This window comes from Monodon monoceros, unplaced genomic scaffold, assembly GCF_005190385.1.
Source record: "Monodon monoceros isolate NGI ecotype Baffin Bay Population unplaced genomic scaffold, NGI_Narwhal_1 Super_Scaffold_12, whole genome shotgun sequence".
Lineage (NCBI taxonomy): Eukaryota > Metazoa > Chordata > Mammalia > Artiodactyla > Monodontidae > Monodon > Monodon monoceros.
This window is the reverse complement of record NW_021703768.1, coordinates 151,380,288-151,402,881: the sequence shown is the minus strand read 5'-3', so window position 1 is coordinate 151,402,881 and position 22,594 is coordinate 151,380,288. Positions and strand designations below refer to the sequence as shown.

General features: G+C 54.7%; 1 protein-coding gene across 4 annotated transcripts; it reads right to left on the bottom strand.

The window, feature by feature from the left end:
• Positions 1-789: 789 nt before the first annotated feature.
• Positions 790-13,630, bottom strand: SLC34A1 (solute carrier family 34 member 1). 4 transcript variants are annotated; one of them, XM_029218250.1, is made up of 13 exons: positions 13,580-13,630; positions 12,516-12,645; positions 12,218-12,367; positions 12,004-12,132; positions 11,607-11,750; positions 10,554-10,665; positions 10,235-10,430; positions 10,056-10,151; positions 4,532-4,601; positions 4,076-4,243; positions 2,716-2,832; positions 2,491-2,615; positions 790-1,842 (listed from the first exon to the last, which is right to left on the bottom strand). In XM_029218250.1, the coding sequence occupies exons 2-13, from the start codon at positions 12,622-12,624 to the stop codon at positions 1,339-1,341; spliced, it is 1,920 nt and encodes a 639-aa protein (XP_029074083.1). In that variant the 5' UTR covers positions 12,625-12,645; positions 13,580-13,630; the 3' UTR covers positions 790-1,338. The 4 variants fall into 4 exon arrangements, with proteins under 4 accessions (XP_029074083.1, XP_029074084.1, XP_029074085.1 ...); XM_029218251.1 differs by having other exon boundaries at positions 812-1,842; positions 12,218-12,410; positions 13,580-13,619; XM_029218252.1 differs by having other exon boundaries at positions 812-1,842; positions 12,218-12,324; positions 13,580-13,618.
• Between the last annotated feature and the right edge of the window lie 8,964 nt (positions 13,631-22,594).

The following is a 22,594-nucleotide window of genomic DNA, read 5'->3' as shown; positions in this document are numbered from 1 at the left end:
AGCTCTAGGGCTTGCAGGCCCTTGCATCTCCCTGCACATACTTCATAGGGGACAGAGGTGGGGGTGGGGAGGCACATGTTGCAGACCATCACAACTAGGTCTGGGGCCCTACAGCGTTCCTGCCTCCTTGGGGTCCAAAGGCCCTGGATATGTCCCTGGACTAGAGGGAGGAACTTTGGCACCCCCCCACCCCTTGACCCTCCCTCTGCAGGCCTCAGCTCAGGGGGCCCTATGGAGGAGGAGGAATTGAAAAACTTGGGTGGGTTTAAATGAAGGCTGGTTTATTGCCCAAAAGTAGAGGATAAAGGTGGGAGGGAGAGTGGCTAGTTTCTACGCCCTGTGCACTGGGGTCCAGGGCATGACCTCTCTTGCCCATCTCCACCCTGCCTCTCCTTCCCCGAGTGGCCCTGACAGGCCCCCACCAATCACTTGTTTTCTGGAGAACTGATTTTTATCCCAGAGAGAGGGAGGGAGGGAGGCAATGAGGTGGGTGAGCAAGAGGCAGATAGAGACCAGAGGAGGTCAGCCTAGTGGGGTTAGCAAAGAGCCTTCCTTACACTTGCCTTAAGGTGGCCCTAGCCGGGGCTCCAGGAAGTTTGAACTGTGGATTGGACTCATTAGGCAGGGCCAGGAGGATTGCTGGGGAGGGCTTGTAGGCTGGCTCCTGCAGGGCACAACAGGCTCTCTTTGGGAGGGGAGATAGTACTGCTGAACCCCAAACCATGGTCTCTCCTCCCCCCTAGATGGAGAGCAAGCAGACTTCCAAGTGCACAATGAGAGTTTCATTTCTTTTTTTTTTTTTTTTTAAATCAAACAGTGTTGGGGAAGAGGGTTGTAACAATGATACAGAAAACCTGGGTGAGGATGAGGAGAATGGTTTCATGGAGGAAGGAAGGTGGCAGGGAGGGGGCGAGAATTCAGCCAGCAACTCAGGCTCCCACATCTGTGCGCGAGCAAACAGCTGTAGGTCATGAACTCAGACTCACCCTTACTCCCACCCAGCCCAGTCAGAGTTGTGTGTGCACAAGGACACAGTGCAGGTCTCCAAACACATGTGCAAAGGACTCAAAATCATACCCAAGTAACATGCAGTTGGCATGCACCCCCTCACCCCACCCCCAGGTGCATCAGTACGCATATGCAGGCTGTCACACAGGCTCACCCCAACATGCCCACATGTGCACAAAGACTGTCTCTCAGTTACAAAAGCCCAGACCTCTGAGGACCTGTGCAAGGACAGGTGCATGCCCAGAGCACACAGACACACCCCTCTGCCCTTCTACCCCGGGCACCAGGCACAGGCATTTCCTGACTCCAGGCAGCAGTCTGGGCTGGAGCCTAGAGACGGGTGGCGTTGTGGTGATTGGGCATCGCGAGGCGGGGGGAGGGTGTGGCAGGGGGCAGCTCCTCCAGGAAGACCCTGGCAGGCAGCGGGGGTGAGCGGGGCTCGGGCCTGGCACAGCACAAGGTAGCGCGGGTGATGAGGTGGTCCAGGGGCTGCAGGGAGTGCATCCAGCGGGGCAGGAAGTCCCATGTCTGCAGCCACTTGGGCAGGTGCCCGGGGCTGCGACTCTGCAGCATGCTGACAAGTACCACGAAGGCCAGCAGGGCCCCAGAGGGTGTGCCCACACCTACCATGGCCTGCCAGCCTGCCATGGAGATGCCAAACACCAGCGACGGCAGCAGCAGGAAGCACAGGAGGAGGTAGAGGACGGCGAACCAGCGGTACTTGGCAGTGCGTTTGCCCAGCGCCTTGGCCATGCGGATGGGCAGGCGCGTGCAGGGCACTGGGTACCACAGCAGGATGCCTGAGATGTTGAAGAAGAAGTGGCAGAGGGCAATCTGCAGGGGAGAGGGGGGAGGGGTGGAGGTGGGCAGGGGCGCCAGCTCCTGAGTCAGGATAGATAACAGGGTCTGGGCAGCAGGAAAGTCAGCACTTAGGGCTGACATTCCCCCAGTAAAACACTGAAACACTTCTGGACCAGTAGGTAAATAACTGCCACCCTGAACTCCCCACATTTCCCCCACTGATCTCCCTCTCAGGAATTCCCCAGCAGATCCTGCCCAGATCCAGTAGCTAAAAGATTCACATCAGTTTCTGGCTCAGGAGCTCTGGCCTTCTGAGTGGGCAACATCCTGGCTTATCAGTTACTCCTTTGCTCCTAGAACAGCAACCCCTTTGCTGTCTGCCCCCCCCAGTCCTTGATCTCCCAAACTGAGCCAGCACCCCTTCCTCAGAGTACAAATCCCTCTCACTCTTGTTTGATTGGTGTGGCTCTCAGTAATATCTCTCCCCTGTTAGACACTAAGGTCTTGAGGGCAGCACCAGGTATACTTTGCCCGTATGGTTCCCATAGAGTCTGGCATAGCAGGTGGCCCATAGTAGGCAGTCAAAAACTAATTTGTACGTGTTGTCCTACGTTGGGTCAGGCTCCAGGCACCAGTCCTAGCCCTGTCCTGCCTCTGGCAGGGTTACTCTCCCAAGCGCACCTGGAAAGCACTGGACAGCTTCTCCCGGGGGCTGGCCAGTGCAGCCAGGATGGCCGTGGTGGTGGTGCCGATGTTGGCGCCCAGTGTGAGTGGGTAGGCGCGCTCAAGGCTGATCACACCCAGGCCTGGGGGTAGAGGAGAGGACATGGTCTCCCCAGCTCCTTCCTTCAGCCCTTTTCCTGTCAGCCCTGCCCCACCTGACCCCGCCTCGGCGTGGGGACTTACCGATGAGTGGGGTGATGGCCGAGGTGAATACAGAACTGCTTTGGACAACGAAGGTCATGCCAGCGCCCACCACCATGGCAAAGTAGCCTGTGGCCCAGGTGAAGGGGGTGGGAAAGTCTGCGAGCAAACGGTCCCAGTAGGGTCAGTGGGAGGGCATTGGGAGGGGGCAGGGACTTTCCTTTGGGAGGAGGAATCCATGTCAGCTTCCAAGTGGGACCTTGTCAGTCCCCTGCTCGACTGCGGTGGCTTTTCCTGGTCCTCTTTGATCTTGGATTAAAGGCCCTTCTCAGCCTGCTTCTATCATGCTTTTGCTCCCTTGTTCCCTCTGCCTGGGACATCCTTCTCACTCCTAAATATTCATCCTCGGGACTCAGCGTGGATATCACTGCCACTGGAAAGCTCTCCCTGACCCCAGCCCCTGGGCAGACTTTGCTTCTCCCTCCTCTGAGCTCCCATAGATCCATGGATGCCCCTTATTCCAGCGTTTGTCATGCTGCCTTTGCCAGTGCCAGGCAGTGTCCCCAAAGCTCAAAATGAGGCTTAAATGAAAGTCAGATGGTATCACTGCCCTGCCCAAACCCCCAAGTGCCCCTATTACCCTGGATAAAGTCTAGGCTCTGAGTGCAGCCTGGGGCCTGCTCTGTCCCTGTTACCTCGCTGACGTCTCCCTACCTCTCTCCACCTCACTGAGCTCCCACCACACTGCTGGCCACCTTTTTGTGCCACAGTTCTGCCCAGCTGAGTCCTGCCTTGGAGCCTTTGCACTTTCGGGTAGGTTCCCTCCACCCGAAAAGCTCTTCAGCCACATCTGACTGCTCCACATTTAGGTCCCTGCTCAAATGTCACCTCTGCACAGAAGCCACTGACCACCCATCAAAAGCAGCCTCTTCCATATTCTATTTGCTGTGTTTTGCTTTCTCCTTGGCAGTTACTGCTCTGTCTGAATTTATCCCCCCTCAATCACTTATTTATTGCTTGTCTCTCCCTCTGGGCTGTGAGTCCCCTGAGGGCAGGAGCCATCTCTGTGTGGCTCACCTCTGTATCCCTGGCACCACGCCATGCTTGGCATACAGTAGGGGCTTAATGACTATTAATTGAATCAAACAATGGCCTCTGAGAATCTCTTTGGAGCCACCTGCTAGAATGGAACCACAGCCGGAAGCAGCCACAGATCCCCAGCTGTCAGCAGCTCAGGGGCCTCAAAAATCACCTCGTCCAATCTCTTCTGTGTTCACATGGGGAAACTGAGGCTCAGAGATGGTAGGGCTTTACCCAGATCACACACCAAGGCAGTGGCAGGACTCAGCAAGATCCAGAAGGGCCCATCCTGGGGCCTGCCCACCCACTGCTCGAGGCTCACCAGTGTTGATAACCATCTGAATGACCTTGGCCACCTGGCCCTTGAGCAGAGAGTTGAGCATCTTGACGAGGAGGATGAGGCAGGTGCACAGGAGCACCAGGGAGCCAGCCAGCAGGATGAGCCCCACAGCCAGGTCAGGCAGCCCTGTGTCCACGAAAATGTGGCTGCCTGCGGGAGGGTGGTGGTAGTGGTATCAAGCTTCTGAGAGCTGACTCCCTCAATCCAGCTCCTAGCCCCCAACCCTTGCCACCCTCTTGGGCTCAGAGCCAAAGGCCTTGCCTCATGTCTCTTCAACCTCTAGAGCAGGTTGAACCTCCAGACCAAAGCCCAAGAGCTGGGCTGGCTGACAGCTGTCCTTCTGGGGCTGGAAGCAGCAGTGGCCAGGTGGGAGATGGCCCTGCCTCTGCCAGACTCTGCCCTGCCATGCCAGACATCTCCCACGCTGCAGGTACTCACATTTCTCCATGGTGGCATTTCCAAGCATCCGGCTGGTGCTGGCCTCTGCCCTGGGCCTGCGGGAGGGAACCTAGATTAAGAGGAGAGTGACTTAGAGAATTCAGGAAAATGCAGCCTGGGATGGGGGCTAAGGTAGGGGTTAGGGAGAGATGGGGGATGGAGGGGATACAGATGGTCCTCTTTTTTTTTTTTTTTTTGCGGTACGCGGGCCTCTCACTGTTGTGGCCTCTCCCGTTGCGGAGCACAGGCTCCGGACACACAGGCTCAGCGGCCATGGCTCACGGGCCCAGCCGCTCCGTGGCATGTGGGACCTTCCCGGACCGGGGCACGAACCTGTGTCCCCCGCATCGGCAGGCGGACTCTCAACCACTGCGCCACCAGGGAAGCCCCAGATGGTCCTCTTGACTACATGCCCTTGAATGCTTTGCTTGCCCTCTCTGAGTCTGTTTCCTCCAATGATGAAATGGAGTTGAAAATATCTGCCACAGGAGAATCTGGCTGTAGTCGGCCCTCAGAATATTCAGCCCCATCAACCCACTGATCTGGCTCTCAAGGGGGCCTGCAGGGGCCTCCTGATCTGATGGTGTCTTGTCCATGTTTTCTTCTACCTCTCCTTGGCATTGGAGGCTGCTGACCATGGCCCACTTCTTCTGAAAACTCTCCCTTCCCCATCTTTTATTATCAATCCCTGTCTCAGGGCCTCCTCTTCACCAGAATCCTTGCCCTGTCCTCTCCTCTCAGGCACGTAGCCCACGTTCTGTTTTCCTCTTGCTCAATTCCTTATCTGGAGGGGGTGGGGCAGAGGGCCCAGGACCAACATCTCTTCCCTCCCCCACCTACTATCGGTGAAGAGGAGGGGGTTCCTGGAGAGGGCCCTTAAATCAGAAGGCCCAGGACCAAGCAGGTAGCCTAAGTGAGGGGCTCAGCCTTGCGTGGGGGTGGTGGGGAGTGTCCTGGGCCTAAAGGGGCAGCAGCTACTCAGCTCCAGGCCACTGTCACTGTCCAGGGATTTAGCCCAGCTTAGCCAAAGGGCCTGATTCTACAAGAGAAACCACAACTCTGAAGGTTTAGATAAAATCTCCCAATCTGTAAATGTTGGCAACCGCTTTAAGACATACTTTACAATTCTGTGAAGGCCAGTCTGGCCAGTCTGGAACCACTCATTCGTAGCCTTCTTGGGTTAAGGAGTTTTTTCCTTTTCCTTGGCACAGCTTGTGGGATCTCAGTTCCCCGACCAGGGATCAAACCCAGGCCCCTAGCAGTGAAAGCGTGGAGTCCTAACCACTGGACTGCCAGGGAATTCCCTAAGGAATTCTTTTTAAAAATGCAACCTGGGCTCCTTACCTTTCCCCCAGGGTCCCATCAGTGAAAGTAGAGAGTGGGCTTAGGAAGAAGCCATGTCACAAAGGAGGACTTGAGCCGCAGAAAGGGGCCCTTACTCCTTGGGCCCCAGGCAAAATGAAAGAGTCACAACTTCTCCCCGTCACCACCATCTGCCTCCTCTGGGAGCTGATATGGACCCTGGTCCCATTCCCCCTGTGGGGTCTCCATCTCACACCCCTCTGACCTTCCTGGGTGCTGAGGGTAAGGGCTCAGGTGTGGTGCTGGTACTTGGATTTACAGCTCCTTTATGTTTTATTCTAACCTGTGTCATTTAAAAAAAAATGTGTGTTAGAGATAAGAACCATTTATGGCACCTGACTTTAAATCGGGGTTTATTTTAATGGCATGTACTCCCTTGAGGGGGGCAGCGTGCTCCTCTGTGTACCCAGTTGGCCATACCAGGGCCCTGGGACATCCTCAAGCCTGGGCCAGAATTGCAGGCCGAGAAACCAGGAGAAAATAGTCTCTGATGGGCTTGATTGGAAAAGCCGGCTGGGAAAGTGGTGGTAACTGGGAGACAGCTGGGTGTTTGCTGTCTGGCAGATCTGAGTTCAAATCCTGCTTTTATCTCAGCTACCTTGTGCAAGTCATGCCGCCTCACTGAGCCTGTTTTCTCTAAAGCAGGAAAAGTAAAGAGCTGTTGCAAAGGTTACAGGAGGAAATATGTGTGAAGCACTCATGACAGGGCTTAGATTATGACAAGCCTTCGATAAATTGTGCCTCCAAATAAGGATTAGACCCCCTCCTTCCTGGGCCTGTCTAGTATCACATGGTGTGTGGGTACGGGTTGACTTCCTAGGTCAGGATCAATGGCTCCTGCAGACATGCCTGAATATCCTGGCCCTGCTGGGAAGGAACTTGGTGGACCATCCTGCACTGCACTGGGTCTAGGGGTCTCTTGGGGGAGGGTTCTCTGGGACCTGGGGAGGCTGGAAGAGGAGGAGAGGAGCTCCACTGGGGTCCCACTCAGTGCTGACAATGTTGGGGCAGGGCAAGGCTGGAGGCTAGGACTTCTGAGGTTTGGAAACTTGACCTTCCTGCCTGGGGTTATGTGGCCCTGGCTGAGCTCAAAGGGCCAGTCCAGAGACCCTAAAGTGCAAGAGAGGAGTGTGGAGGCAGCAAGAGTGGCAGAGAGGGGGTCAACTGCATTGCCAGGCTAGGTGGGCAGAGACGGGAGGGGAAGGAGCAGGCCCTGGGGTTTCCCTGGCCAGCAGAGGGGAAGGTGGGAGCTCCAGCCTAGATAAAGAGCTGCCAGGCCCAGGGTCTGGGGCATAGCCCCAGGATATGCCCATCCCTCCTGGGCCTGGGGTAGGTGGGGGTGGAGGAGAGGGAGGGGCATGTGGAGGGGGTGCCTTAGCCCTGGGCTCAACCCCAGCTGAGCACTCCCTGCTGTGTGACACTGGACAAAACAGGTAACCTCTCTAAGCCTCAGTTTCTTTGTCTGAAGCATGAGGTCCATAATGCTGCCCACTTCTCCCCAGGGGCTAGTTGTGAGGAATCTGGGAAGAAAGAGTTTGGGATTTATGTGCTTGCAGAGACAACCCAAATTCAGGAGGCACCTCTGGGAACTGAAGCATATGATTAAGCTCACAGAGGAATGTGGGCTCCAAGAATCCTTCCCCTGGGGAAAACCGTGCAGGATGTGGGTGTGTGCAGTAGTCTCCCCACCAGGAGAAGAGGTGTTTTAGGGTCTTTGCTTTTCTGGAAGCAGAGCGTGAGTGCTCTGCTAGCAGCGCCATCTGGTGGCAAAGGGGAGAATTGATTTTTTTTTTTTTTTTTTTTTTTTTTTTACGGCCACACCTACCACCCCTAGAGGTTCTCAAGTGGCTGTGGTCACCTGGTGGCATTCACGCCTGATAGGCAGAGTGGGAAATGGACACATATGGTGGGATATACATCTGGAAGGGACAGCGAAATGGAGAGTCAAGAGTGTGGGCTCCAGATTCCACCAGGATTTTTGTCCTACCTCAATCACATAGACTTGGACAAGCCTGTCTGAACCTGTTTAAAATGGGGTTGTGACAATCCCTGCCTCCCAGGATGCAAGTCCTCAAAAGAAGCTGGTTTAAACCAGGTATGTAGGGTTGACAATCCACACTGTGACCACACAAGAAGGTAATTCCCAGGACAGTGTCAGGACCCTGGAACATCAAGAATTGTTAGGATGCTAACAAACACTGCCTCTGGTTTTTCTTTCACCATCTGGAAAACCCCAGACTGTCAGTCACATAGGTGCCCTGGATGCTGGCTTAGGCGAGCTTGGGCCTAGCTTGGTGAAAGCTGGAAGCAATGAGAACAGGTTGGAAGGGGCCACAGGAGACTCGGTGGCCAGAGGAAAAACGTGAGTCTTCAGTGCAGGAGCTGCCAGTGCACGTGGCTGAGTGAGCCACTTTCCAAAGGGGACTGTCCCAGAGAGAGGGCCAGAACAGGGAGCTCACATCCCACCCCCAGCTACTCTCCAAGCCAAGGAAATCCAGTCTGGACCCTGCTCTCAAGGGAAGGTTTCCCGGGAGAGCTGGGATGAGAAAACAGTGCTCAGGCGAGTGGTAGCAGGCGCAGCGGAGGAACCAGTGAGGACAGCCCCGGCCCAGTGAACTTGGGTGGGTTGCTTCCAGTCCCTTGGCCTCAGGACCAGCATCACTGAGGATTCCATTGGGTGAGAGCTACATTTGCCGGTGCATCCTTCAAGGGGAGACCAGGTGAATGCAGCTGCAGGCAGGCAGCAGGGATTTCAGAGGACTCGAGGATCGCCACGGCTGAGGAGCTCCCTTCCACAGCTTGCTTTCTGTGAAGTTCAAAGTGTGTGACTTTGGTCTCTTTCAGGTTTTGCTGTGAAGCAGATGGGATTTTGGCCGTTCAGAGAGCTTGGAGAGGGCCCAGAGTGCTCATGAGAAGGGGAGATGTGTTAGAGGGGTCACAAAGCCAGCGTGAAAGCTGTCTGCATGGGCTTTTTGATGTCAAACTGCCTTGAACACTCAGAAGGACTGAGCTGGAGCTGTGTGCCACTCAGATGCAAAGGAACCTCGCAGGGCCAGTTGAAAGAATGTTCTCTGTTCACACTGGGGTAAAGTATGGGAACATCAAGTAGCAAGTGAAGAGGGTGTGCTGGGCTTCCTGTTTCCTTGTCTTTCATTCTAAATGGTGTTACTTCTTGTATGTCATAATCAAGGGGGAGCAAATACTGTGGATTAGGGTTTTGATGAAGCATTTTCCTTTTTATGGCTGAGTGAGAAAGTGTGCTAATAGTTAGCTTCCATGTTAGCCTGGTGTAATGGCTGGTCCACAAGCGTCCAACTGATCCAAACGGAGCCTCATTCCAGGCATTAGAAGCCAGAAAGCAGCAGGAAGAGTGCAGCAGGACAAGGGGACACCGGCCTGTGGGAGTCTCCAGGGGAAGGAGCCCAATATCAGTACAAGTGGCTGTTGTGTCTCCAGTGAGGTGTCCATGGCCCACTTGTCCTGCTCCTGGACCAGTTTCCTGTTGGTCCTATTTTTCCCAGGCATCCTTATAGCACTCTCTCCCCGCCCACCTCCGCACATTACCTGGGCCCCCAAACACGGCAGAAGTGAGACATTAAGCCCCCTGGCCCCCGGGGGAAGAGAGAGCCCTAGATTGCAAGACCTGCGCTTGGGGCCCTGAAGCGGTAGGACAAGCTCTGGAGAGTTTCTTAGCCCCTTGGAGCCAATTTCTCTACCTATGAAACCACAGGGTTGAGCCATATCAGTGGTTCTTCAACTTGAGCGTGGAACAGCCCTAGAGGGCTTGTTGAAATGTAGGCTGCTGGGCTCCACCTGTTTTTTTCTGATTTAGTGGGTCTAGGAAAGGGCCGGATAGTTTGCATCTCTAATGGGTTCCCAGGTGTTATGTGTGCCACTGGTCCACACTTTGAGAACCAATCTCTGGGCTAGATTGATGACATGCTAACTCTAATTGATTGGCAATGGCTGCCTGAAGCTGGTGTGAGGCTGGCAGGGTGTAGCAACATCTGCCATAGGCACAGTATCACCTCAAAAGTGCCCCATATTTGTCCTCCCAGGGTAAATGATCCCCTAGGTCTACATAGAGCTTTTGAACAGACGACACTGGCAGTCAGCTGTCTGAAGAAGGAGTCTTCTCACTGAAGCCAGACCTGGGACTCACCTCCATGGGGTTTGGGTGGCACCAGATCCGGATGAGACTGTGATTTCTCAGGGACTCATCCCCCGTGGCAATGCTGGTAATCACGGACTTGTCCAGCTGTGGGTAAGGTGTGGGAGGGGGGAGTGAGGGTGGGGTCCTACAGTCCCCCAGCCCCCACCCCATGACAGCCCTGCCTCCACCTGAATGAAGAGCTTAGTGAAGGGCTCTGTGATGATCTTGAGCAGGTCAGGGGCATCGCGGCCGCCGCGGATGTTGAAGGAGGCCACCACAAGTCGAGTGATGTGGTGCAGGTACCCGGTGGCAGCCTCCAGGGGTAGCAGGACCAGAACTGACAGCCAGTTAAAGCAGTCGTGCACTGTGGCCCCCGCGAAGGCCCTGGGCAGGGAGGCCACGTTGCAGGGCAGGCTGGAGCCAGGATGCACTCAGATTGGGGGCTCCTGGCATCGGGGACCACCCTCCCCCGACAAGGACAGGCCCCTCACTGCTCCACCCCCTCACCGCCGGAAGTCAGTCCTGTCCCCCGCCTGCATCAGGGCCACGATGGTGTTGGTGACGGAGGTGCCGATGTTGGAGCCCATGATGATGGGGATGGCAGAGCTTACCTCCAGCACTGGTAGAAGAGGGCGCCTCTTAACTAACTGGATAAGGGCCACCCAGCTCCTGCCCCACAACCTCTCCTGTCAGACCCACTGCCCTCATCCCAGCCCCCAGCAGGCATTCCTGCCATGCTGCTGACTCTGCTCAGCCTCAGCATCACAGGTACATGGGGGCACATGCTGTGTGTTTACATGTGTGCGTACATGTGAACTGATGTTCACATATGTGTACTGCACCTGTGTATATGTGAACGAGTGTGTGGGTGCATGTCCACGAGGGCACGGGTCCTAAATTCAAATGTGTCTCTGTGCTTGTGTGTGTACATGTGTACACAAGTGTGATATCACTTTCATGTGTCAGCTTGGCTAGTACCCAGTTATTCAGTCCAACACTAACCTAGATGTTGCTGTGAAGGTCTTTTGCGGATGGATTTGCCTCAACCATCAATTGACCTTGAGAAAAGATTAACCTCAATAATCTGGGTGGGCCTCATCTCATGAGATTAAAGGCCCTAAGAGCAAAACTGAGGCTTCCCTGGGGAAGAAGAAATTCCACCTGTGCACTGCAGTATTGGCTTCTGCCCAAGAGGCCCAGCCTGCCTCACAATCACGTAAGCCAATTCTTTGCAATAAATTATAGATCTCTATATATCTCAAGCAGGTTCTGTTTCTCTAATTCCTCTGGTTCTGTTCCCTTGATTGATGGAATGAGTGACTGTGTGGCGACATGAAGGTGAGCCTTCCTGAGGCTGTACTCCCTAGTTGCCACCCTTCCCAGCTCCTGGGGCGCCCCTCCTGGCTGAGACTCCAGGCCATGCTTTGGAGAACAGAGTGGGAGACACCAGAGCTGCCCATTGCCCGCGGTCCCTGCCCCCACTCCTGCTCTTCCCACCCCAGCCGCGCGTCCAGCAACCCAGCCCCCAACTCCTTCCCTGGCCCTGGTGGGCTTACTCACAGCCGGAGGAGACCATGCTGACTACGATGGACGTGGAGGTGCTGGAGCTCTGCACCAGCACGGTCACGAGGATCCCCACCACCAGCGCCGCCACCGGGTTGGACAGGATGGCATTGTCCTTGAAGATGTCGCCAGCCACCTTCCCTGGGGAGCATGAGCCAGCGTTGTCCGAGACCCTTCAAAACCCTTCCCTGGTCCCCTCCCCTCCGCCCTACCTCTCCCCTGAGGCTTCCCTGGGGAAGGAGAAATTCCACCTGTGCACTGCAGTATTGGCTTCTGCCCAAGAGGCCCAGCGTGCTTCACAATCACGTAAGCCAATTCCTTGCAATAAATCATAGATCTCTATATATCTCCTGCAGGTTCTGTTTCTATAATTCCTCTGGTTCTGTTCCCCTACCTCCGGCCAGCTGGAAGGCTGAGCTGAGCACGTCCAGGGAGCAGACGAAGAGATAGAGGAAGACGAGCATCAGTGGTACCTTGAGGAGCGTCAAGCCAGCCCGGCACAGCTTCTGGGCCAACCCAGGCTCTGGAGAGGGGCCAGTCATGAGCACAGTGGCTGGAGGGCTCTGCCAGTGACTGCCGACACCCCTGCCACCCCTACCCAGGCCCACCTGGCTTCTGCTCATCCTCCTGGGCCAGCTTGGCAGGCAGCGGGTCATGGTGCTCCAGAACCTCCCCGTAGGGGCAGCCTTGCTCGGCGAGGGCCACGGGGCCCAGGCTGGGGAAGGCATAGGCTGAGGCCCCTGGAATCCTGTGCAGGACTGGGGAGCGAGGCTGGTCAGGAGTCCCCTGAGGCCCCAGGTCCTGGGGAGGTTGGGAGGGGTGGGCAGAGGGGTGGAGGCCTCCCCACCGGGGCAGGACGTGGGCAACTGAGGGCAAGCAGGGTCCAGGGGTGGGAGCAGCACTCACCCTGTGGGCTGGGCACATAGGTAAACGCCGCCCCACACGTCATGTGCCCCCCACAGACTGAGAGTGGGGAGACAGCCCGGCCCTCCAGCCTCTCTCCGTAGGACATCATCCTGGGTACACACTGTGGGCCCTGCACATCAGGGGCACAGCAACACTGAGTGAGAACTGCTGTGTCCTGGAAACTCATACACACTCACACACCCATCCCTCCACACCCACACCCATACACTCACGTGTGCAACCACCCATGGTGTGTGATCACAAACATACCTCCAGCGAAGCACACCCTCCAACCCCACACACACAAACCCAGAGCTGCACACTCAGGTCTCAGCACAGATTTGGGGATTCATTCATTCATTCATTCAGCAAGTATTTATTGAGCATCTACTCTATCTAAGGCACTGAGCTTGATGCTGGGGTACAGCTGGCTAAGTACAGATGCAGCTCCTTCCCCCAGGAAGCTCAAAGTCTAGTGGAGAATCAGATGTCAATGAAATAATCCCTCAAATAGATGGAACATGGCAATGGGAGCAAATGTTCTAATGACAGATGCAGGTGTCACCAGAGTGCCCCTGGGGCACAGGGGTTCATCCTCACAAATGAACTTCTTTCCCCATCCACCCTTACCCCCCAGCAATAAACAAGCACTGATGGGCCTTTCTGCCATGAATGAGGCTCAGACCAGGACTTGTTTAGTTAAGGAGGGCCCCCATCCTGTCCCCAAGTCTGGGAAGCCCTTGACTTGCTTTAGCTGCCCCTGAATTGCCACAGGAGTTCCCGGCTGTTGGGGTGGGAGTGCCCCAGTCTGCTTCAGCACCCCACCCTTCACCCCCAACCTTATTCCAAGGGCCCTGGCTGTGGGGTTGTGGGGCATGCAGAGCTGAATTCCAAGCCCTGGAAGAGCACGAGTCTGTTTTACTCTGGGGCAGTGAGCCAGGCTGGGCTGGGACTGAGATGTTATAGGGGACAGGAAACAAGAGGCACAGTAAGGACAGAGGTGAGGAGCCTGTTTCCTACTAAGAGTTGGGGATGGGGTTGGGATGTGGGGACCCTGGACTCACCTTGGTGTTCTGTGTTTCAGCTCCTGCTCAGATGCTCAGGGAAACCCTAGGGGCCTGAGGAGAACCTGGGATCCTCTTCTTTATACCCTCGGGTCAAGGGCAAAGTCCCTGGAACCCTAGCTGCCCTCCCTCTGTTCCCCAATTAACCTCACCCCCCTAAATTCCTCCCGGTTAATTGCTAATCGTCAGCTCTGCAGGGGGAGTCTGTGGACAGGCTCTCCCCACCCCCACACAGATACTCAGCTAGAACCATGACCCAGACCCAGCAAGGAGGGCACAGATGCATCCCATGCCCCCAGGCAGAGACCCTGATGCCACTCAGGCACCTCGTTCCCAGGGTCCCCAGAGATTCCATGGCTCTGGCCCCTTTCCCTCCTTCTTGGCCTGACAGTACTCCGCAAGGAGTAACACAAACACTCTTCAGCCTTGCCTTGCATCTGAGTGTCTATGGGTCTCTCTGTGTGTCTTGAGGGGCATTTAGAGGAGAGGGAGTGTGTGATGGAGGAAGCAACAGAAGACAAACCCAGAGAAGCTATGTAGCGCTAAATTGTGGAGGGTCCAAGACCACAGATCCAGGATGTGAGCCTGAGAGAATCTGCCCCTGGCCAGATGGGGCAGGGCCTGGTCTGCATTTTAGAATGGTCCCAGGTGTGTGGGGTTCGGATGTGTCAAAGGGAGTGAGTCTGGAAGCAGAGAGACCGGTTAAAAGGGTGATGAGATGGTCCAGGTGAGAGAGGATGAGGTCTGAATCTAAGTGGGAAGAAGAGGGATGGAGAGGAGAAGATGCATCCCAGGGATACTTGGGCAGGACAATTGGTGTTGGGAGGGTGGGAGGGAGAGGAAATATATCACAGTTGGGCTTCTGGATCAGGAAGTTGATGATAACATGAGGTCTGTTGTAGAGTCCCTGAAACCCAGACAGGGGTCTTAGGGAGTCTTTGAGAAGCTTATTGCTCTTTACAGGACCTTGGAGCCTGAGTTGGGGCCCATATTCACAGAGAGATGAGAAGGGAGCTTCCCTTCTAAGGGACTAAGATTTTCTCAGATCCAGGAGTGGTGAGTTCCGTTCAAGATCTAGCTTGGGCAACTGTCTGAGTGACCTAACATCCATCGGCCCATCCATCCATCCATCCATCCATCCATCCATCCATCCATCCATCCATTCATCCATCCATCCATCGGCCCATCCATCCATCCATCCATCCATCCATCCATCCTTCCATCCATCCACTTAGCCAGCCAGCCAGCCAGCCAGCCCTGTGTCTATCCATCCATTTCTAAGCACAGTAGTTGAGTTCCTATTCCAAGCTGAGCCAAGATTGCAAGGCCAGCTTCTCTCCTGATCCAAGAAATGGTCCAGTCCCTGAGTCGGCCTGGGATTCTAAGTACTCACCTCCCTGAGCCCTAGTCCCTTCCCTTATAAAATGGCAATGAGCATGAATTTTTCAGTGAGTTGTAGGATTCAATGAGATAAATGACCCATCTCAGTGCCTAGAACAAAGTCCCTCAGCATGTTTGTTCTCTTCATGCCCTCATGCCCTTTTCACTGTCTCCAGGGTGGCTGAAGTGTCCCCGCCAAAGAAATGGCCCCATCTCCTCTAGATTCTCAGCCCTGTTTCAGGTCAACAACTCTTGGCTCACCAGCTACTCTGTTTGCTCAGGGTCCCCTGAGCTACAAATCTTACTCAACATCTTACACATCTTAGGGCGACACAGACAACAGACTCTGTCGAAGTGGCTAAGAGCGGAGAACAGGCCAGCCTGGGTTTGGATCCCAGCGCCACCACATTGTGGCCGTGGTAGTTTAGGCCACAGAACCCACAGGGTAGAGAGGGGTTGGGGGGCGGAGGTGCAGCTGGGACTGGTTTTGAGGAGAGTGACTGTAAGTCCTGGTTTGCCTGGCCAAGTCCGGGTTTATGACTGTTGGCCCAGAGTCCCCTTTCACTCTGCAAAGTGCCCTGGTTTGGACAATAAGCCATATAGTCTTATGGCTTGTTCTGGAAGATTCTGGGGAAATAAGGCAGGGAATCAGCTACCCAGTGCTTGCTAGAAAGGTTCCATTCATATCAAAAAGGAAAATAAAGACAATCCTGCTTCTCAAAAACATCACCGTGTTGTTTAAAACACCGCCTTTTGTCCTTTTCCCTGTGCCTTTTCTATCTACTTTGGATTTTATTGTCTCTGGAAGACTGCATCTTGCTTTTTTTCATCTAACATTATAACATAAGCCTTTTCCTGTGTCTTTACACTCAGCACAGATGTTGCTTTTAATGGTTGCATCACGTTCTGTCATGAACCCTAATTTACATGGTGAACCCTTGGGTGTCCTAGAACCTCTCCTACCTGGAAGGAGTGATTTGGGTAAGACTGGCATTCATGCACGGGTGGGAGGGGCGTTGCTGATCCAGGGAAATGCAATTATTACTGAGTTCTTGTGTTGGATTCATCCTTGAGCTGATGGGCTCAGAGATTGTCTGGGTACGTGCACCCCCGCCCACAGGCATGGTCCTCTCCCCTGCCTGCTCCAGTCAGACCCCGGGCAGGAGCAGAGGTATCCAAGGCACTCCTTATGAGCTGGGGGTGTGTCTCCTTTTTAATAAGGTTTGGATCTTTGACAGCTTTGAAGCCTACCTTCCCTGCCCTCGTGGAGCTCAGGGTTTAGCGGGAGAGGCAGTTATTAATCAAATGCATCGCAAGAGAAACAATTACATAATGCTATGGATCTCCACCACTTGCAAAAATATTTTGTGGGGAGTGGGGCTCCCACAGCCCTAGCAAAAGCATGGAGACTTGGGAGCTGACCAGAGCTGCCTTTGGGACCCTTGAGAGCAGTGGAGAAGGTGGCCACACCCCAGACCCCAAGCATTTCAGCCCCTCTGCTCATCTCAGCCCACTCCTGCTCATGGCCTGCCTCCTCTCTGTCTGTGACAGACCCTGTGTTCCCCTGAATGGTGAGTCCTGCCCTGTCTGCTCACCTGCACTCTGGCCACGGCTTCCCCCAGACCTCTGGGCCTGGAGCCTGGGTGGCTGGTGGTGTCTCACACTGAGAAAGGCACCCAGGAGGAGGAGCAGTTTTGGAGGGAAGATGCAAAGATCCGTCTGTACTGAACTGTACCACTGTGTCTGAGGTGTCTCTGGCGCGAGCAGTTGGAGCTGCGGGTCTGAAGCACGCGATGTTCTCCTTTCCCCAAATGGGGCCTCTTGCATGTTCCAACCTCAGTGAGCAGCATGTGGTCCAGACACGGAGCCAGACATGGAGGAGGCATCTTTGACACACGCTACTTCTCTACCCCTTGGTCTCAAATTCATCCCCCAATTCTCCCAATTCTCCTTTTCTGGGAGCTCCCTAATCCTTTTGCCCCCTCCCCGGTCTGGCCACCATCTCTCAGCTGGGTTATTGTAGTAGCCTTTCTCTCTGATGGCTCCCCTCAATCTAGTCTCCAAAAAAGCAGCCAGCCAGCCTTCCAAAATGCAAACCTCACCATGTCACCCCTCTTCCTTTTAAATCCTACCCCTGCTAGCCCAAAGACAAGCATCCTGTCACAGCCTCAGGGTGTAGCGTGACTTGGCTTCCTGCCTGAGTGGCCTCAGGTGAAGGTGCCCCCAGGGAGAGTGTGCACAGTGAGGAGAGACCCAGCCAAGCCCAGAGGAGCACCCACATTTGAGGGAGGACACAGGAAGAGGCACAGCAGGGATAGGGAGGAAGAGCAGAAAAGCAGATGCCCCAGAAGCCAGGCTTGCCCACGTTTTGAAAGAGATACCCTGGTCAGCAAGATCCAATGCTGCTGAGGTGTCAGGAAACGTGAGAACAGAGTGGATTTAGTGGCCCTCGAGAGCCTAGTCGGGGCAGTGCTGTAGGAGGGGAAGGAAAAGGAGGTGGGAGCAGAGATAGCATGGCTAACGTGCATGGGACAGGCTGACAGACACTGAATTTCGTCACACCGACGACAAGGATTTCTCCAGGAGCGGCATGATTGCTGAACGGAGTAGAGAATGGTCCCAAGAGCAAGTGTGTGGTCCAGAAAGGGAGCAATCTGTGGAAGCTGGCACAACCAGCTCCAGTTATTCTCCCTTTCTACAATTCTCTGTTAAGATCCATTTGCTCCTTAAATACACACAATTTGCTGCACGTAAGTTTTCTGCAGGACCTAAAGTTTAACAACAATCAAAGGAGGAAAAATTGACATTCCAGACCATCTGTTCATGACCTGGATTTTTTGAGGGGATCTGGTTAATGACAACAGGGTTTCCCATCAGCACAGTTTGAGAAACTTGTGCCTCTTCTCATCAATATGTTTATTTAATATTCAACCAACATATAAGCCCCACGGAGGCGGCACAGTGCTGTACATCGGGAATATGGGCATCAACATTCCTGCCCGGCATGCAGCCAGCACAACTGCACACCAACACAGCATAAGTGTGCATTGCACACATGGGTGCATCCTCTCTGTGTCTGTGGTCAAAGCATCCACTCTCACCAGCAGGCTGAGTGACACGGTAGGGGTCACCTGTCACCTCCCTCTGGACACAGAGCAGTCCCTCCCCTGGCCCTCTTGACTGTCCTCTCTTAGAGAGCCTGGATTTTGATCTGAGCTGCCCGGCACAGATCAAGCAGGGCCCTGAGACATTGTCCCATCTGAGCCCCACTTTCCAGAGGGGTAGCCCAAGGCTACATTAGATCCTCTGGGTCCAGGGCAGGGGCGGCTGACCTGAGGATGCCCTGTCCTTGTTTGGGGGATAAGTGCCCCATGTAATGATTAATCCTGGTGGCCCAAGTGCCGGTCACTCATTGACTGACAAGGCCAAAGTCTGTGGCCAAAAGAGCTGAGGCTGCTTTGGGCTTTTCTCAGAAATCACCTCTTCCCCCGCAGTTCCCTTCCTTACATGGCCCCAGCCCTATGCCCTTCCTGCTGGCCTCAGGCACCAGGCCTGAACGGGAGGCTGTGGACTCCCAGTTGGTGGTCCCAGGCTCTGGCTTCTGGGTTCCAGACCTGAAGCTCGGAGGTTGGCTTCAGACTTCAGGTCCTGGCTTTCATGCTCTGGGCCTGGAGCTTGTCTCCAATTTCTGGGGTCCCCACTCTGGTTCCGGCCTCAAGTGGGCTCCAGTATCTGAGTTCCAGTCTCGGGCTTCAGTTTTAGACATCAGATGTCAAGCTTGGGGCTCTGGTTCTTGGCGCTGGGCTCTGGGTTCTGAGCCCTAATCTTCAATTTTAGATTCCAGACACCAGGTTGGGCTTCTGGCTCTTGCCTCCAGGTTCTGGGTCTGTGCTTCAGGCCCCAGATCCAGGCTTTGTGCTCCAGATTCCAAGCTCCAGTTCCACACTCCAAGCTTCAGGTTTTTGGTCTGGGTTCTGGGTTCCTTCAGTGCTTTGGCAATGGGGCAGGAAGATGGGGGCCTCCTCGGCTTGTAGGGTTACCCCGGTCCACCAATCTTAGCTGGCCACTTTGTCCTAGCAGCTGGCACTCTGGGCTGGCCTGCAGGTAGGACGCTCATTCACCTCCTTGGCTTTCTGCCTCCGCTTTACCCCCAAGTCAGTTCTCTGGAGACAGGAGTTGAGATGGTCACAGAGCACCACTCACTCAGTCCCTCCCTGCAGGAGTCACAGGACACATGCACATGTTCATGTCCCTAGCTCTTCTTGGACACCCCCAGGACCATGGTGGACATGAATGGCGCCCCTGTGGTTGTACAGTGGTATGGGCCTGTGCCCAGCTCTGGCTACATTTGACTCACTGTAACCAACCATATGTGTTCCTCCCCATCTGGGCCTTCATTTCCCTGTGGAAGCTGAATTCCAGCCTCTAATCCCCCAGAAGTCTGAGTCACCTGATCACCAGACCAGGCCCCCTACCGGGTGCACTCTGTGCTCGCCCTTGGGGGTGGGGTGGCTGTCCCCAGAGAACAGTGCATCAGCACTGGCAGCCCAGCTCCAGGTGAGCAGCCAATGCCTGTAACTGCCCCCACGCTGGCCCAGAGCCAAGGTCACTGTGTGCCCTGTTCTCACCCTGTGCCCATCCCATACCCCAAGGCTATTAAGGTGGGGGGGTGGGGACAAGAGACAGATTCTTTCTTAGAGGCTTGGAGCCACATGGGGTTGGGCCCCAGGGGTGTCCTTGAGGAAGTCACGCCTCCTCTCTCAGCCTGTGAACTCTGTAGGATGGGGGTGTTGGAGGCTGCAGAGTGGTCAGCAGATGTGTGTTCTCTCCCTTCCTTCACACTGGGTGCTGGGTGAACAGGCCGACTCCTCTCCGGGCTTCCCACTTGGTGGGATGAGGGGAAGCAGCTCTGCTAACTTTCCCGACCACCCAGGAGTCCACCTCTGTGCAGTGACTTTGAAACATGGCCTCAGGGGTTAACCAGCTGGTGCTCCTGGCCCCCTTCCTTGTAGCTGGGGCCTGGCCAGGCTGGGACAGTGAGGGCTCAGGGCTGCTTCAGGGGGCATGATGGGGAGGAGATCACGAGGGGATTGTGGCAGAGGGACACACCCAGCCAGTCAAAATGGGCTGAGGGGGCAGTGGGCTGAAGCCCCTAATGGAAGAGTTGGGTACCACTTCTGGAGAAAGGGATGGCAGGCCAGCAGTGACAAAGAAGTGGCTTTGGGGAGTTCTTTGTGATATTATAACTATTTTTAATTGCATCCTTTAAAAAATATTAAAGCAAAGGTGAAAGTCTCCTTTGACCACTACCCCTTCTTGGTCTGCTTCCCATCTCCCTGTCAGTTTGGTATGTATCCTTCTAGAACATTCTCTCTCTTTTCTGTACATTTATAAGTGCCTGTGTGTTTGTGGTTTATATAAAGGTATCATGCCATGTTCATTGCTCTGCATTCTCTTACCAAACTGTCTTGGAGAACCTTCCATGGCAGGACATGCTGTACCCAATTCTTTATCTGCTGTGTGGTATCGCAGAGCATGTGTGTGTTACCCTACCCCCCACCCCTATCCACTTTTGCCAGTTTTCAGACAATAGACAACCCTGCAGCGATGGGCCTCCACGTGCCCAGAAGTGAGTGATTCTCTAGTGGCACTGCTGGGGTCATATGCTGTGTGTTTTTAATTTTTAGCAGAAATTCCCAAACTCCCCCCAACCCAGAGTAGCCACATCAATGTGCCCTCCTCTGAGAGGGCCCTGGCTCCCCAGTGGGGGTTTCTACAGCATCCAGGCCCTCCTTGGTGTGTGTCCCTGAGTCAGACAGCCTGAGTGCTGGTGACACCCCAGCGGCAATCCCCTGCATGATGCTGGACTAGTCACTTACCCCCCTGCAGCCTTGATTTCATCCCCACCAGGCTGTTTTGTTGTGAGGACAAAATGAGATAAAGGATGGAGCATGCCTAACTTGGGGACCTCGGGAGATGTGAATTCCTCCTCCTGTAGGGGCTGACCTCTATGGAGGCTCTTCTACCTAGGCTTCAGCCCTCTGCCCCTCAGCCCATTTTGTTTGGCTGGCTTGGCCCAGCCCTCTGGCTGTTGAGGTCATCTCATGAGCCAGGCTTGGCTACTCAGTGTGGTTCAGGAATGACCCTCTGACCCCAGTCAGAATCCCAATCCTGGTCATTTTCTACCGTCCTTTGGGGATTTGCAGAAAGGACATGCAGGGAGAGAACATGCGCGCAAATGAAGCCAACACAAGAAAGCAGGACTGAGATGGATGGAGATTCCTGACTAAAATGATCTAAACTCCTAAGTTTACCCAGCCCAGTCACTCCTAGACTTCTTCATTAGATAAGCCAATGCATTCTTTCAGTGTGTGTGTGCTTGTGACTCTGAGTGGGATTTCTAAGGCTTACAAACACAGAAGTCCCGCTTCATTGAAGGTCTCAGCTTATACACCTCAGGAGAGCTTTCCTGGTCACCTTGTGCTATGGTCTAAATATTTGTGTCCCTCTGAATTCATATGTTGAAATCCCAATGCCCAAGGTGATGGTATGTGGAGGTGGGCCTTTGGGAGGTGATTAGGTAATGAGCATGTAGTGAGATTAGTGCCCTTACAAAGAGACCCCAGAGAGCTCCCTGACCCCTTCCACCATGTGAGGACACAGAAGTTGGCTGTCTACAACCTTGAACAAGGTCCTCACCAGAACCCCACCATGTTTGTACCTGATATTGGAGTTCTGACCTCTAGAACTGTGAGAAATAAATTTTTCTTGTTTACAAGCCATGAAGGCCCCCTGAGGAAGGCTTGTGCTCGACTTCTAGAGAAAGGCCAGCAAACCGCACTGATCTCTCCCAGGAACTTCAAGGGTGAGGAGCCAGTTACAAGATAGGGGGCAGGTATGGGGAGCCCCTGGCAGAGGGCACAGAAAGTACAAAGAGCTAGAGTGGGGAAGAGAGCTCAACCTGTTGGAGGTGGTCAAGAGGGCCCCTCACTACCCCAGTGCCTTCTCAAGGCTCCTGCGTCCCCTTGTTTCCTCTGTCACAGCAGCACCGGGACTGAGTCTAGCTTCTCTGCCCCCAGGCTGGGGCTCTCCTTCTGGGGTTCTCCCTGTTCCTCCTCCCTGTGTGGGCTGTGGGCTTCTCTGGCCACTGGGGGACAGAGAAGACCACCCAGCCAAAGCAGGCAGGGGGCAGAACCTGCCCCCACCACAAAAACCAGTGTCCTCCTCGAGGCCTTTGATGAATCCAAAGTAGCCCACCGCCATGTCTACAGAGACACTTTCAGTCCCCAGTAGAAACAGGACAGTGACCAGACACTACTCAGATTCAGAGAACAGCACAATGACACCAGCAGAGGCACAGCTGCCCAGAGGGGTCTACCCCTCCCTCCTCTTCCTCCCTCCCTCCCCTGCTTCCTCCTTCCCTCCCTCCTTCTCTCTGGCTGTCTCTGCCTGTCTCTCACACTCACACCCCATACTCTGTGCAGTCAGGAAGACAGGTTCTGACAACAGGAAGTCAGGGGGTACATCCTGAGGTCCCCAAGGGCTTCCTGGCGTTGACCCTGGTGACAGAGGCAACACAGTTTGGGGGTGGGGGCGGCACACAGGGTAGACTGGCACACAAGGAACACGCCCTAT

Excerpts from the sequence above, each read along its gene's own strand:
- SLC34A1 (XM_029218250.1), bottom strand. The coding sequence starts at position 12,624 with ATGATGTCCTACGGAGAGAGGCTGGAGGGCCGGGCTGTCTCCCCACTC. Across the intron at positions 10,666-11,606 it reads CAGCATGGTCTCCTCCGGCT|TGCTGGAGGTAAGCTCTGCC; the intron begins GTGAGTAAGCCC and ends CTCTTCTACCAG. Across the intron at positions 10,152-10,234 it reads TCACTAAGCTCTTCATTCAG|CTGGACAAGTCCGTGATTAC; the intron begins GTGGAGGCAGGG and ends CCTTACCCACAG.